Raw genomic sequence first — 15,649 nt, 5'->3', positions numbered from 1 at the left:
GTAAGAGCAATCTCAGTGCGGCAGGCTGCCGCCTCCGGGACGGGGGGCGCCGCGCCGGCAGAGCAGGCCCCGAGGCTCTCCGGTACCTTACGCCGCCATCCGGCACCGGCTGGCTTTGTTTTTAGTGCAGCCCTATGAGAAAGAGCTGAGCGTCTGCCGGCGCTCCCCTCCGGGCAGGGACAGCCCCGAACCACCCGCGGGCAGGGGCTGCCACAGGCCCAGCCGGTCCGCCCAGGACTGGGCTTCACACACTCACGGGTTCGTGAAACCATAAAACACAAAAGCTTTAAAAACTCCCCTTTGGGTATTTAACTTATGTCAGATTTCAACACACAAGGGAAATAAACACCTTCGTGCTCTAAGGCAAGCCGGGTGTCAGAAACAAGGGCCTAAATATTTAGCAGTTAACAAGCAGCACACACTAAACTTCAAAATTTAAACCAAGATTTTATTCAAAGCATCTGTTAAATGGCAGCACATCCACTCTCCTGCTGTTAAGTCATGCCAAACTACAACTTAATCTTTCAAAGCACTGAACACTTCAAGATCTTCTGTATGTAATAACTTCTTTAAAGAACAAAAAAGTCAGTCATTTTTTTTTTTTAACTTGGTATTTTATTCAAAACTTCTTACAACACAAAACTGCTTCAGCTGTCTCATTTTTGTCTACAGCAAAGTAAAATTCAGTGTGCTTGTCATACTTGCACAAATATTCTGCCAGTTGCCCAAAGCGTTACAGCCGACTGGGAAAAAAAGAAAAGTATTAAAAAAAAAATCCAAATGAAGTTGACTCTGCTCTGCAACTGGCTGGTAATTACACAGTCTTGTGCCCTGTGAAATATTACTCAGGAGCAATTCTGAGTTATGACTCAGAAGCACAACAGATTTATGCTCAGGGCTCATTTTGGGATCAGACTATATGCATACAGCCAACTGAACAGTCGAAAACATGTAACTTATTTGAGAAACTCCAAACTTAACACTAATTACCAGTTTTACCTAGATTAAGAAGCCTAGAACAACTGGAGTGTTTCCTAAGCCTGAAAGTTTAGGCTTTTTTAAGCCTAAACAGGAACAAATAAGCTCCACGTCAGTTTGGGAGCTGTAAGGAAAAGGTAAACCGTATAACTGGTACAGAGTTATTTACATTCAATGAAAATGATTTTTTTTTTTTTATTACTCAGTTACTATTTAGGTAAGTGCATCAATCATGATTTGAACAAACTGGGTTAATGAGATTTCCAACCAACGGATTATCAGAGAACATAATCCAATAGCTGTAGTTTCTGGTGTAAAATCACGCTGCTTTTCTGGAACAGCTGAATGCCCTGGTCAGTCTATACCAAGCGATTGATAAAATTATTTCTTCCTCTTGTTTAAGCGAGAGGGAAAGTGGCTTCCCTTCTCACCTGAATTTCCTGACCTTCAATACAAGGAATGAGTTAAAGCAAGTAGGTCAGTAAATATGAATTATTAATATCCCCTAAAGCAGTAGCTTAAAAAAATAAAAATAAAACCAAAACCAACACAAACCAAAACACACATCATGAAGTCCGATTTTAAAATAAGGTTTCGTTAGCACATTAGGACTCTGGCTGCCTTCAAAGCAAATTACCGAAAAAGATCACCATGAGTCAATACTATTTGAAAGTATATAACAAAGTGACAACATATCCTCCTAAACATTTTATATGAGCATCTGAGTACTAGGCAGCATTCTGTAACTTCATTTATTTGGGAAATATATGAAATCACACATGTTAACACGCTATCTTTGGAAGCCTATTTTCTAGTTGTATAGTGAATACTTTTCTGCAGTGTTTAATTGATAGCTGTACTACAGTTAGTGAACACAAAATTGGCATGTTATCCTGAAGTAAAGCAGTAAGGTGGCTTTATGCGCAGAAAGTACGGAGGCTTCTATTTGCTAGTAATCATATAAAAGCAATACTTTAAAACTTAGTGTTTGCTAATAGGAGATCTAGAATAGTTTACTACGAATCAATACCACCCTGTAAATACCGCCTTTATTAACAAAATCAAGTGCCAAATCACTACAGGGTCCAAAAATATCTGAAAAAAATATCACCAATTGTTTTCCTTTGTCTAGACTTTGCAAGACTAATCATTTTCAGATAAACCAAACAATGTGCAAAAGCTCCTAACATCACGTTAGGAATAACAAGTGCTACCAAGAGATTCTCTGCTGAAATCAAATCAGAAAACATAAAACAGCAAAGTCAAGCCTCATACCTTGAGCAGTCACAGCGAAGATCCTGAACAATCTTTTTTTCCTTACATGAAGCAGTTTCTTCCTCTCTACAAGTTGTGTTTAACTAAACTTTGCCTTCCACTTCAGTGTTACTAGGTAAAGATAAACTGACATCAGAAACACACTGTTTCATTGCTGCTTAACATCTTCAGACCTACAACTTAATATAAATTTGCTTAAATAGTCAGATAAATACTTTTGTCAGCCTTCTTTGGCCACATGTACCATTCTATTAATCGCGAACACTTTGTTCAGAAAGTGCTTCCTCTGAAAACTGCTTCAAATAAATGAATTAACCTTGCAAAATCTAGCTTCCCACAACACATAACTTTGTCAACCCTGCATTATGCAGTCCTATATTTACAAATACTTAGAAACTTTACATCCGTCTTTTACCTTACAAAAAGTGCAATTCTCTCACCCCACGTTATGGGGCAACAACATTCTTCATAAATTCTACAGAATAGCAGCCTATGATAAGCAAATAAGGTGCTTAGCTTATGCCCATGATCTAACTGGTTTAAGTACCACCAGGAAGTACATTTTGTATAGGCAGACTCTGTTTCTATCTACTGTCGAAGCGGCGCCACAGCAAGGTTTGCAAGCTCGATGAGAGCCAGTGCGCCGTGCATGCGTTCACGCTGTTCCTGGAGGCGGCGGCGAGCAGCTGAATGAGCGCTGTTCTTCTCTTCATCATCCTCTTCATCGGACTGAAGATATTCCATTGGGTCCTGCTGTTCCTGATCTGTTTTCTGTATTGTTTTAGTTTTCAAAGCAGGAGCACGCTGTTCTCTACTCTCCCAGTATCTACCAAATCAAAGATGGGGAATGCTTTTAAAATATATGCAACTGACTCGCACAGCAGCAATCCAAAGTACTAGCTTGCATCCGACTAAGCAGTGCATTTGGCTTTATCTTTCAGCCCTTATATAGCAGTATTTAAGCGGTAAGAAACCTCCTTTATTCAGTGTTTAAAGTGAACATCTGTGACATCGCTACACAGTGTTCTCAGCAGGTGTTTCTCCCTAGACAGACACAATTGTTGCCCCTCATACAGATGCAAACTCTGCAAGACTGCAGCGCTAACTAACAATGTATTAGCAGATGATGATCAAGCAAAGAGAAGCATTTAAGCAGAGAACAAACAAAACAAAAGTGTCATGAGGAACTTCAGCTAGACCAGGAGTCTGCACTTCTTGAAAGAAAAGCATTGAACGGTACTGGGGAAACACATGGTTTGTTTTGTTGTTTTGGTTTTTTTTTCCCCCTAAGGATAGAATGCTTTCTCAGATCACCCTTACAAGTATTTAGAGAGGGATGACACCATGAGAGAACTTACTTTGCTAGCCACTCAGCCACAGCTTTATTGTCAGCTGTCTGCTTCTTGTTCAGCTCGTCTGTGAACTCTTCCCTCTTCAGTCGGGCATATGGATGTTTGGGGCAATGGCGATTTGCATGCGTGAATCTGCTTAAACAGCCTTAGAAAACACAAAGTGACAATGAAGAACATATTACAGAAAGCAGTCAATCAACCAGTAAATATAACATGTCGGACAAAGATGGTGCTCAATCCAACCTTCCCCACTCACAAAATCTGAGATCTGGTTGAAAACAGCAAGCCTTGGTTGCAAGGTCCATAGCATGCCACATCATTTCATACATTAGTATCAACTGACAGAATTACTGATAACCCACTTATGTATTTTAAGCAATCTTTAGATAAACATTTGCATGGTTATGCAGATTCTGTGTAGCTTCTCCCTTCTCTAGAAGCTCCTCCAAAATTAAAACTTAAAGCTTCTATGGGTCTTTGCCATGTGAACATGCATACGTTTCCAGTACTAGACTGAACCTAGTTCTGAAAGCTGCAAATTATTCTGTGGTGGCTCACCATTCTCTGAGCAGACGAAAGGTTTCTCCCCTGTGTGGAGACGCTGGTGAGTTTTGAGCTGCCCACTCTGAACAAAGGCTTTCCCACAGTCTGGATAGTCACACAAGTAAGGCCTTTCACCTTAAAAATAATAACAGACAGATTTGTGAAAGCTGAATATAACAGAAAAATCATAATATCCAGCAGTGTCGCTGACTTGAGACTTAAACAAGCAGACTCTTTTTACCCACTCAGGCACTTGCACCTACTCCAAAAGCCCTGGTGTACCAAGTAGCAGAGATCCACTTTTACCACAGAGAGATCTTTGCTTTGAAGTACATGTTCAATACTACATAATTATACAATTATTTCTAGAGGAAAAAAGAAAAAATCATATTTTCTGATTTAAACCTCTTGCACAGCACTACATAAGCTTTGTCCCATGAAACTAGGCATCAATAGAGCAAGAAATACACAGTTAAATGAAGAAATTGACAAGTAATGTAATTCAAGCTGTAACCAGATAAATTTTATCCTTAACATAACCTGAACTACCGTACAATAACTGAGGTCAACAGCATAGTAACATATGAAGTTGTATACAAGTACCTCATTAGGGAAGACTATTAGAGAAAATTCGTAATGGATAAATGGAGGTAGCAAAAGAAACATATTCCAGACTTAAGCCAAGAAAGTTTTCTTTGGTCAGACATCAAGGAAGGCTTCCCCATACAAAAAGCAGCAAGAACAGAGATGTCAGGTGCCTCCTCTCTCAAGAGGATCTGACAGTGTGCAGCTGTGCAAAGGCACGCTATGGCACCGCTCCTGTGGCACCACTCCTTGGGAAGGATGACAAAATGAGGGTGATGCTGACTTATTAAAGTCAGAGGAGGAACACCAGGCTCTGCTCAGTTAAGTAGTTCATACATGCTCAACACCCAATAACAACCAAGCGAAACAAAAACATCCTTTGACCAAAGAGCATGAGGGAACTATCTAGATTAGTCTCAGTGACCTGAGTCAGAGTAAGACCCTATGGGAGCCAAGGTTTTTCCTGGGCCTTTGTTTGGGTGGTGAGGGCATTTGTGTGTGCCAGGGGAAAGTGTTAGTGGTTGTGTTGGCATTGTGAGCTACATTAGTTCACACATTATTGCAATTATTGCAAACAGAGTTCTGCTGGAACATGGAGAAAAAAAAAAAGTATTTATTTGGTTTAAAAAAACCAGCATGTCCAGTTCAACCTCAGCTGGGTATTGAGTTGATCCTACATTTTAACTTAACTGTGAGTTGCCTTCTACATACAGTTCAGTAAGCTGGCGTGACCACCTGCACCCCAGAAAATGATTCTAGGTGGGAAAGATAACTCAATAGTGATTTTAAGCTTGTAAACTCTTTCCTCAACGTTTAAGCTACACTTCCAGGGTGTTACACTGGCCAAGTTACCAGCTAGTTTTTGAGTTAATGTTTCCTCTTATAGCTAAACTTCAATTGCTGTGTGAAAAAATATATCAGCAAGAAGGAAACAAATGACAGAGGAGACGCAGTCAGAAGTACAGAGCACCGTGTACAGAGCACCGTGGCCAGGAAAAGTTCTCCCTCCTACACAGTCAGCCCGTGACAGCAACACATAATATATTTACGCAACCTGCCACTATAGCCCAAATTGCTGCTACACTATCCCATGACAAACACCGTTTACAAAGACTTTGATTGCACTAACAAGTCTTGGAAGAAAAGTATGATTATCATAACACCTACAATAAAATAGTCACAGGTTGAGTTTGTTGGGAGTTTTGTTTGTTTGTTTGTTTTATTCCTTCCCTGCTGTTTCCCAAGCAGCTAAGACCAGCGATTCACACCTTCCCTTTACTCACCGGTGTGAGTTCGTTTGTGGGCCTGCAGTGATTTCTCTCGTGGAAAGACCCTGTTGCAGATATTGCAGCGTATCCTACTGGAAGAGTGCTCTCCTTCGCTGATCAGGTCACGGACGGTGTCCGCTCTCGGCCGGCCACGCCGTATTCCATCCTGCGTGGAAAAAACCGCGGAGCTGAAACCCCGCGAGCTCGCGTCGCTGCACTTCAGCCAAACCCCACAACTCCCCCCGAAGTCACTCCTGAGTCACGGGTGCAGCCGAGGCCCGGTGCCGTGACAGCGCCAGCGACCGAGCCCATGCCCGACAGCGGGGCTGCGGCCGCCGGCTGCAGGCGGGGAGCCGTCACGCTCCGGAGTGCGCGCAATGAAATGGGGAGGAAATAAAACAGAGCAGAACTTCCCAACCCCGCGCTACTTCTAAATCGAGGGAGGAGGGGCAGGAGCCCCGCTGCCGCTCCGCCTGCGGGCGGCTCCCTCCCCGCCGCTCCCGCTCCCCCCGCACGACGGACGACACCGGGGCGCGCGCACCGCTGGCGGAAGTGACTTCACTTTAAATCTCCGGGCGGGGGAGGGGCGCGAGGCGCGCAGTCACCCTTTAATTCCACCGCCCGCCCCACCCCGGCCCCGCGCCGCCGCCGCGCTCACCTTCAGGTGCCGGTCCCTGCCGCCACCGTCCGGGCTCGCCGCCTCCTCCTCATCCCCAGCCTGGGGTCTGCCCGCTCCTCCGCGGGCCGGCGGGAGGGCCGAGGGGGCGGTGGTGCTGCCGGGGCTGAGGGTCACGTTGTGGGCGTTCTCGCCCCAGCGCCAGGGGTAGACCATGAAGTCGCTGAAGCCGGGGCTGGTGGGGATGGGCGGGGCGGCAGATGGCTCCTCGCCGCCCCCCCGCGAGGAGGGTTTGATTGGGGTGGTTTTGATAACGGAAACCAGGACGCGCTTTGGGGAGTCCTGACAAAAAATCAGCGGAAGGCCCGGTGCCAGCCGCTCTGCCATCGCCGACCCCCGCGGGCACCGGCGCTGTGAAGGGGGTGAGGGCGCGGGGGCGCTCCGCGGCGGCTTAGCCCCTTGTTCGAGCCCGGCTCCCGGGATGGGGGATGTGGAGCGGCACGGAGGTACTGCAAACCGCCGCCACCTGTCTCCGCTCGGGCCTGCCTCAGCCGCTCATCGCCGGGGACGGCGGCTCCCGGCGGGGTCTCAGTGCCTTCCCTTCCCCTTCCGCGGCCACCCCCGAACGGATCCGCAAAGTCAACGGCAGCCCCCAGCCATAGCAACGGCCGGGATGAAGCAGCCGCAGCGTCCTCGCACCTTTCCGAAGCGGCGCCGACCCCTCCGGTAGCCCCGGTCCCGGCGATGCCCGAGGAGGAGCCGCCGCGACCCCTCCGCGCCTACAGCCCAGGCCGAGCCTCAGGTTTTCCCGCGTTACATTTCGCGCCTGGGCGTAGCCAATCAACCACTGCGGCGCAGCGTCACAGAGCCGACCAACCGCTAGGCGGGGACGTCAACTGCCACACCCCCCCAGGGCGGGGCCCGAGCCCGACGCGGCTTCGCTGCAGTCCTCCTATTGGCCAGGCTCCCGGCTCACGGGCACAATTCGAAACGGAGTGGGCTCGCGGGCCGCCCCGCCGCGCCGCGGCGCTCTGCTCCTGAGGAGGCGCTGATTGGCCCGCCGCGCCTGGGGAGGAGGAGGCGGGCTTGGCGCGCTTGTGCCGGGCTGCCGTGAGCCAACCGCCGCGGCAGCGCGGGGGCCCTGGCGCTCCCGGCTCGGGGCGCGGCGTGCGCGCGGTTTAAAGGGGCCGCCCCGCGGGACAGCGCTGCCCGCCGCCGCGGTGCTTTCGCTCTCCCGCGGCGGGGGAAGCTTCCCCCCCCGCCCCGGGTCTGCTCTCAGCGACGGGCAGCGCTGGGAGCGAGCGCACTGGCTGGCGGGGAGGGTTCCCCCGTGAGGAGCCGCCGCGGCGCCCGTAGGGCGGGAGGGCGCTTGTGGAGGAGGAGGCGGCGGGGCGCGGCCGTTATGGCCGTTGCAGGGCGATGGCGAGGATGGGCGTGGAGAGACGCTCCTTCCAGCAGCGGTCCCCCGCGGTGACAGGTGGCGTGAGGCCGCGGATGTGCGGCCCGGCGGCGATCCGGCCCGGCGGGGATCCCGCAGCGGCTCCTGGGGCGGTGGGCCCGGCCGGTACCGCTGCCGCGTCACTGTAGAGCAGCCGGCACGGGGCACAGTAGCGCAAGAAGTGGGCAGGGGATGGGCCAAATGGCTGCGGGGCTTTCCCGGGCCGTCGCCGCCCCACCGGCTGCCAGGGGCCGCGACTCGGGAATTTGTGGAGGTTTTTCGGGCACATGGATTAGAAGTTCGTGCAGATTATAACTTTTAGCTCAGTAGTGTTTGAGGGGCGCGTCTTTCCTTTGACCCTTTTATAACTTTAGGTATTTATACTGCGATGACTAAAATGGTATTTAAAAATCTAGATTTCCAGTCTACATCCTTTGGAACTGAGACCCAGTCTAGTTCTGCAGCCCGTTAGCACAAACTGCTGGACACAGGGTCAGGCTGCAGATCTGCTTGGGTGCAAGGCTTCCATGGCCACAGGTGACCGGGATTTGTGTCATCTTTAACTCATCTGTGTGAGCGAGACATGCGTGGCTGATCTGTGAAAGATTTGGTGGTAGCGAGGAATGGTTTGGAAACTTGGTGGAATACACTGATCTGGCTTTAGCTGCTGAAAACATGAATAGGTTGTATGTTCAGTTTTTAAATGCCCAAGTAAACACTGTACCTCATTTACCTTTGAAAATTTAGTTACTTGAAAGTAAGAAGGCTTTAGCTTTATCAGATAAATCAATACTTAATTTATTTTATCCTGGTTTTCTGTGGTTTTTAAGCAGTAGATCTCACTGTTCTACAGCAGGAGCATGTTTCTTTGTGTGGGCATTTTATGCTGCAGTTAGCTAGTGGAAGTACATTAATGGACCACTTTTGCCTGACTGTCTTACTGACTACTTACAGGTTGTGAAATAAGAGCTTATATTTCTTACATTAATAGCTAGATTTTGTGACAAGTATCAAAGGCACAGAGAAGCCATGAAGCTGTAAAAACAGTTAAGTTTTTTTCTTTCCCTACTCAGTGTTGCTCTCCGGAGTTTGTGTGCTGTAGACTGGTGCCTTTTAAGAGTGTTAGCAAGCATCACTGCTCTCAGGAACAGGAAAGTGCAAGGCAGAGCAAATTTGCAGTGTGTGGCTACCAACTAACCCTGCTCTGGATAATGGGAAACCGGTTCTCCCAATGTAGAAACTGCAGTATTAAGTATTCATCCAGAGACAGGCAGCCCTTTCATTATGAATTACAGTTCAATTTGTCACAACTACCCTTTTACGCTAACTAGAAAAACTCTTAATTTTTGCTTAGGTAAATTCTTGTCTATAGTAATAATAACCCAGCTTCAGAAAGTCGGTGTTAACTGTCGAAGCGCTACGGCTAGTATGCCAGGTCAGGCTTTGCTTACAAGGCCACAAAGAAAACATTACAGCATGTAACTTTTGTTTCCAAAATGAGCAAACAGGTTTCCGTATGCTTGGATTTGACCCACTTAAAAAGCTTGAGCCCTAACCGTGACCTGTGGAAGAAAGTTCTGGTAAGAGAACGGCATTGTAGAAGAGTGGTGATACAAAATGATATGTTAAAATCTATTTGGGAGAGAAAAAAAAGGACTCATATTGAAATAACTGCATTCCAAAACCAAACTTTGAATACCCTTTTAACTTTCCAAAACTGTGTGACTGATGCTTCATGTAGTACATGTAGCTATTCAGGACCTCCAGTGACCAGTGGAATGAATGTTATGATTTCGTATGTAAAATTGTAGATATTGTGAATGGTGCAATGCATTGCTAGTAACTGAGTATCTCCATACTTAACCCTGTGCTTACCTCAGTGTACGTGTTAAGTTTTGTAATGATATTCAAGGGCCTGGCAGCAGATTAACTTCTTTGCATGGGTCTTGTCAATTTTTCTAGTGCCAAATAACAGAGGCAGCACAAGAAAAGGAAGAAGTGAGCTGATGCCACTTCTGATATTTTAACTGGTCTGAACAATAGTGTTTCATGTAGTAATAACAATGGCTACAGAGAAGTGACCTCTCTGTCCAGCTTCTGCTACTGGAAAGGGAAATCTGCACACAGGATGCATATGGTCTAAAGGGCTTAGAACACGCTGCTTTTCAGTACATTCAGTCACACGTATTAAAGTAATAGTTCTTGTAACATTGCGTAAAAACAGTTCTGAAGTAATCATTTGAGCTACAGTATCTTAAAAATATTTGGCATTTTTGCTCTTGATAGTATTCTGATTCTACGCTACTACCTTAATGTATAGAAGCATTAATATTTTAGAATTAGTGTAGGAACAAGAAAAAGTTCTCTTAGAGAGGTAAAGGATGAAGATAATGAAACATTATACAACATACAATCAGATAAAATCCTACTTATTATTACAACAAAGCATACCTTTTATGACACACAACATAAGACAGAAATATTGAAAGGACAGGGAGCACGAATTCAACACGAAACAAGGAAAAAGTACCTGTGTTCTATGCAGCTAGTTAGAGTCCAGAAGGACGTAACAATTCAGGAGTTTGAGGATCGTGAACTCTCACAGAAAAAGATAGTAGAACAGCTAACTCTTTGAGGTGGCTAAATGCTATATTTTTCAAACTAAAATAGAACATGCATACATGATAAATGAAGAGGGAAGAAGGTACATTTTCTCTCTGATGTATGCTTCAACTATTTCTAGTGATATTCCAAAGTTCAAACCAGAAAACTTTGACACAGTGATGGCCTTTAGGTAGATAATACGAAATAGTTAATCACACTGCAAATAACTTTACTGTATGTTGTCATATGGATTTGTGTATGTTGTGGTTTAAGCTGAGCTAGCAATCACAAACAGGATAGCCATGTGCTGACTCCTCATACCCCCAAATAGGGGAGAGCATCGAGAGGAAAGGGAGAAACTCATAGACTGAGATAAAACCAGTTTAATAAAATAACGAAACAATACTAATATGCCACTACTACTACTAATATATATAAGATGTCAATAGAATAGAAAAGATACTAAGTATCAATTTCTTACTAAATCCTTCCATGAGCAGCCAGTCTCGAGAAGACAGAGAACCCGAGTCCTGAACAGCCGATCCCAGGGAGAGAGAGGAAGGCCCAGAGGCCTCTGTAAAATGTCAAAACACTGAACTAAAGGAACTCCTGAACAGAACTCAACTGAAACAGAGCAGAACCTGAATGGGTATCTGTTTCTCCAGCTGGAAAACCCAGCTCTCCTTAAACATGAAGCATGATGGTAATGGCATGGAATATTTGGGTTGGACTAGATGATCTCCAGAGGTTCCTTCCAACCCTCACCATTCTGTGATTCTCACTGATCAGCCTGGGTGTCAGTCAAGCTCTGCCCCATTCATGCCCTCCTTCCCCGCTGCCTCGCACCTGCAGACAGAGAGTCCAGAAAGACATTGGCTCCTGGACCACAACTAAGATATCAGGAAGTTCTTACATTCTCTTTATTCCAATTAAAAAATATTAATTCTGTCCCAAGGTGTTACCTTACTGTTCTCAAAATCCAAACAATGACCATGTTAGCTATGAAAAAGAAAAGTTTTCTAACTGCATGAAGAAAATTAACTCTATTTCAGTCAAACTAGCACAATATAATAATTTAGCAATAGTAATATTTTATCTAAGTGTTTATTATTACATTTTCCAATTTTTGTTTTAAATCAATGTGTTAAGACAATCAAATTGTTAATAGCTCACTTGAAGCCAGCTACTGAATGTTCCAGAGGGAAGGAAACAGAGTAATGTAAGCATGGCCATAACAAAGATAAGTTCCCATCTCTTCCTGTGAAGGTGATGGAAGAATAGTAGTTCAGTCTTTGGTGACGTAGCTCTTTACTTCTCATCTTAAAAATTAATTTGACTCAGTAGAGTCGTGTAGAGTTCAGTAGAGTTCAGTAGAATCGTGTTGCTGGAAAATGTCTGTGATGGCACAATTCACTAAGTTATGCAGTGTTACCCTCTTGGCCTGTTCAGGTGTCCTGCCCCAAAATGGGACCTTAAGCTCTGCGGTGGGTTCAGGATGTTTCTACTCAGACAGGAGAGATTTGCACACTAGAAAATGAGATTCATGTCCAGGGATGAGGGAGTGGCTGTAGGAAAGGTCAAAAACAGGGTGCCCCTTGCTGCTGATTAAATACTTGGCTGTAAAGGTCAGAGAAACATCAGCCTCCGTTCACAATTCTCTGTCTCTTGTTATTAGGCACCTTTGCCCTCTTAAAAAATTAAGCAAGGGTTCCTTTGGTAAATATGCCATATTCCACATCTATATCTTGTTGGGAAGCTTGTGTAGGGCCGATGTTCTGCGCATGTGAAAAATCCCCTTGTGGAGAGAACCTGGATGGAGGATGTCACAGAACAAAATCACTAACTGCTGGAGTTGGAGCCACAACTGATCGCACTTTATTTCACAGAACAAGGTGTCTGTGTGGTACAATGGGCTTGTATGTCACAGGAGTTGTCCAGCACTTAGTCACAGAACAGAAACTGAAATCCAGTGGAAGCAATGCTCCTTCAAAGGTCACCTAAAACTATGTAAGTATGTCCCTTGACAATCACACAGTGATGGGACACAGTGAAAAGCTGCAGATGAAGAAATTACAGATTACTTTAATCTGCTGTGCAAGACTTCTAATGAATTTGGCATTTGAAATCTGTCTTTCAGAAATTTTATTTTGGTCAAGCATCAGAAAACTAAGAACTTTTTGTAAAGGTTTACGTTCATTTTAGAAAACAATTATATGGACAAAGAGAAGATATAACTAGTGCTATTTTTGGTTGTCATTGTGGAATCTCTCGAAGAAGATATACTTCTGTTCAGTCTTTTTTGGAACTTTGTGAAAGCAAAGACAGGTTCCACAGAACACCAAATCTCTAATCTTATGGCTGAAATATTTCTGAATTAGTTGTATTCGTCCCTCTCCAGAGATACTACGACCTTCAAAATGCCTATTAAAACTGCAAGCACATTGTTTCTACAGTCAATATTGACACTCTTTTGTCTGCCATATTTTATATATAGCATAGCTTCAGGAGGCTTTAATTCAAGCTTGTAGAATGTTTTAAATAAAAATAATATTTCAAAAATTTCTGAAAAGCTTTCTGAATACAGTGTTTGTTGAGGAAATCGAGTGTGGGTGCTACTATTGATATCAAAAGGCTCTACAAAAAGCATGCTATGGATTTGGTGGTGGGTTTTTTTTATGTGCTGCAGTAACGTGGTGCTGTTAATGTGTTTCTCCAGACTAGGACAGGACAAAGTAGCTTTCCAGTTCCTTCTTTTCACTGAAAACACATTTAATATTTCTACAACATAAAAATACTATTCAGAGGCAAGAACATTTGATCTAGATAGATGTTTCTTATACAATATTTTATTACTATATCACATTCATGGATATATCTTCAGAAATATTTATTTTGTTAATTATAGCTAGCTATTTTTTACAAGAACTGTGCATATATTCTCTTTGCTGAGTTAGCATTTCCTGCTTCAATTTGAAGCACGTCAGAGCCTAAGAGATCTGACTTGACTACCAGGATTTTGTGAAGCTGTTTGTGAGCAGGTAATAGCGCTAACTTAGTTGCTCTCATTATTTCCATTGATGCAAAATTGTTTGTCATGTCTTGAACAAGGATGAAGCTGGAAAGGACACAGTCTAATTAAATTAGTTCTATTCTATATAGCAAGCACGCCCTGCATAAGTGAGTTTACGTGAAAGCTAGGGGAGGCACAGGGATCAATCATGTTCAGGGCTTGGAGTGACATGTAGAGAGGATGCACCATGTCTTGTTTTACCGTAGTGTGCCCAGATCTGCTGTACTCTGAGAGGGAAGGAGGGAGGACATGGTTGTTTTGCTGCCAGCGCTGTCCCTAATCTCGCCTTTTTGAAGCACCACAGGGAGTGTGATTTAGTTTTGAGGAGCCGTACCAAGGATAAGATTCATTTCAAAGGGAGGTGGGATGTACAGTGAAGTTACTATAACAGGGGAAGTGCTAGTTTCCCATGAACGATTAGTATGAAAACAGCCTCATCACAGTAATCGCCACTGCAGTCAGCATTCTTTGGGTGATTGTGTCTGAAGGCCTGAGGTTTTTACAGCATGTATTTGGGGTTGCTGTAGCTGGCAGAGGGGACAAACATGTTTTGTGTACACAGTTGCCTGTGCTCTGTCAACGAATCGTGTTGTGTCTCCAGGAGTGTTTGCACTGCTGGTCCTATCTATAAACCTCAGAGATAGTAAAAGGACTTGCAGCTTGCTTCAGGCACACCTTGGCTGTGACCAGCACGCCTCCTATGATCACAGCAGTGCCCACACTTCCAGCTTCACTGCATGGAGGCTCCGTGAGGGCCAGAGAGCTCCATTCACCAGTTTTGCCGGGCAGAGCAGCTCTCCAAGTTAAACTGTGAAACCTGTATGTACCTCTGAAAGGCTGTTTGTGAGCTGTTGGAAGTGTTACTGCACGTGCTTGTGGAGGTGTGCTGTTCTCATAAACACCACTGCAGTTTTAAGCAGAATCACAGAATGTTAGGGATTGAAAGAGACCTTGAAAGATCATCTAGTCCAATCCTCCTGCTGGAGCAGGAACACCTAGATGAGGTTACACAGGAAGGCGTCCAGGCGGGTTTTGAATGTCTCTAGAGTAGGATATTCCACAATACCCCTGGGCAGCCTGTTCCAGTGCTCTGTCACCCTCACTGGGAAGAAGTTTCTTCTCAAATTTAAGTGGAACCTCTTGTGTTCCAGTTTGCGCCCATTGCGCCTTTTTCTATCACTGGTTGTCACTGAGAAGAGCCTGGCCCCATCCTTGTGACACTCACCCTTTTTATGTTTATAAACATTAATGAGGTCACCTCTCAGTCTCTTCTCCAAGCTAGAGAGACCCAGCTCCTTCAGCCTTTCCTCATAAGAGAGGTGCTCCACTCCCTTAATCATCTTTGTTGCCCTGTGCTGGACTCTCTCAAGCCGTTCCTTGTCCTTCTTCAGCTGAGGGACCCAGAAAGAGGCAATTCAGAAACCTTGTGGGAATACCAGACTAGTTTATGCAAGTGCGGTAGCCACCTATAGCGGCTGAAGCTCCCAGTTGAACATGCTTTCATTAAAGTCAGTCGTTACTGGACCCAGATTACAATCACGAGGCCCGTGCTGGCAGAGTTATGTGATGACACCGGGCTGCAAGCCTTTACCGAATAGTGTACCCAGACCTGCAAATGAACAGAGAGGCCGTTTCCCAGCCTCCTGCAATCGCTGGGTCCCAAGGACCAACGGGCAAATGCGGTGCCTGCGCTCTGCCCCTCTGCACTTGCTGCGGTTCCAGTGGAGGGCAGGAGCGGCTGTTGAATAATGCATAGCTCATGAATAATTAATCAGCTCCACCGCCCAGAACAGCACATCCCATTGGTCAGTGGTCCACTAGTGAGTGTGCTGGAGCTGCACGCTAATTGGCCGTAGCCGCACTTCAGGGGCGGGGGGGCGGATCCTAAAGTCGTAATTGGTTGCTCGCTCTAGCCATTAT

General features: G+C 45.4%; 1 protein-coding gene across 1 annotated transcript; it reads right to left on the bottom strand.

Annotated features, from left to right (window-relative positions):
• Positions 1-427: 427 nt before the first annotated feature.
• Positions 428-7,461, bottom strand: ZNF367 (zinc finger protein 367). The gene is made up of 5 exons (XM_065045801.1): positions 6,660-7,461; positions 6,017-6,167; positions 4,164-4,283; positions 3,612-3,750; positions 428-3,079 (listed from the first exon to the last, which is right to left on the bottom strand). The coding sequence occupies exons 1-5, from the start codon at positions 7,002-7,004 to the stop codon at positions 2,842-2,844; spliced, it is 993 nt and encodes a 330-aa protein (XP_064901873.1). The 5' UTR covers positions 7,005-7,461; the 3' UTR covers positions 428-2,841.
• Positions 7,462-15,649: the final 8,188 nt, after the last annotated feature.

Source organism: Columba livia, chromosome Z (genome assembly GCF_036013475.1).
Source record: "Columba livia isolate bColLiv1 breed racing homer chromosome Z, bColLiv1.pat.W.v2, whole genome shotgun sequence".
NCBI classification, from domain to species: domain Eukaryota; kingdom Metazoa; phylum Chordata; class Aves; order Columbiformes; family Columbidae; genus Columba; species Columba livia.
Note: the sequence above shows the minus strand (reverse complement) of the source record. Positions and strands in the feature narration are given on the sequence as shown.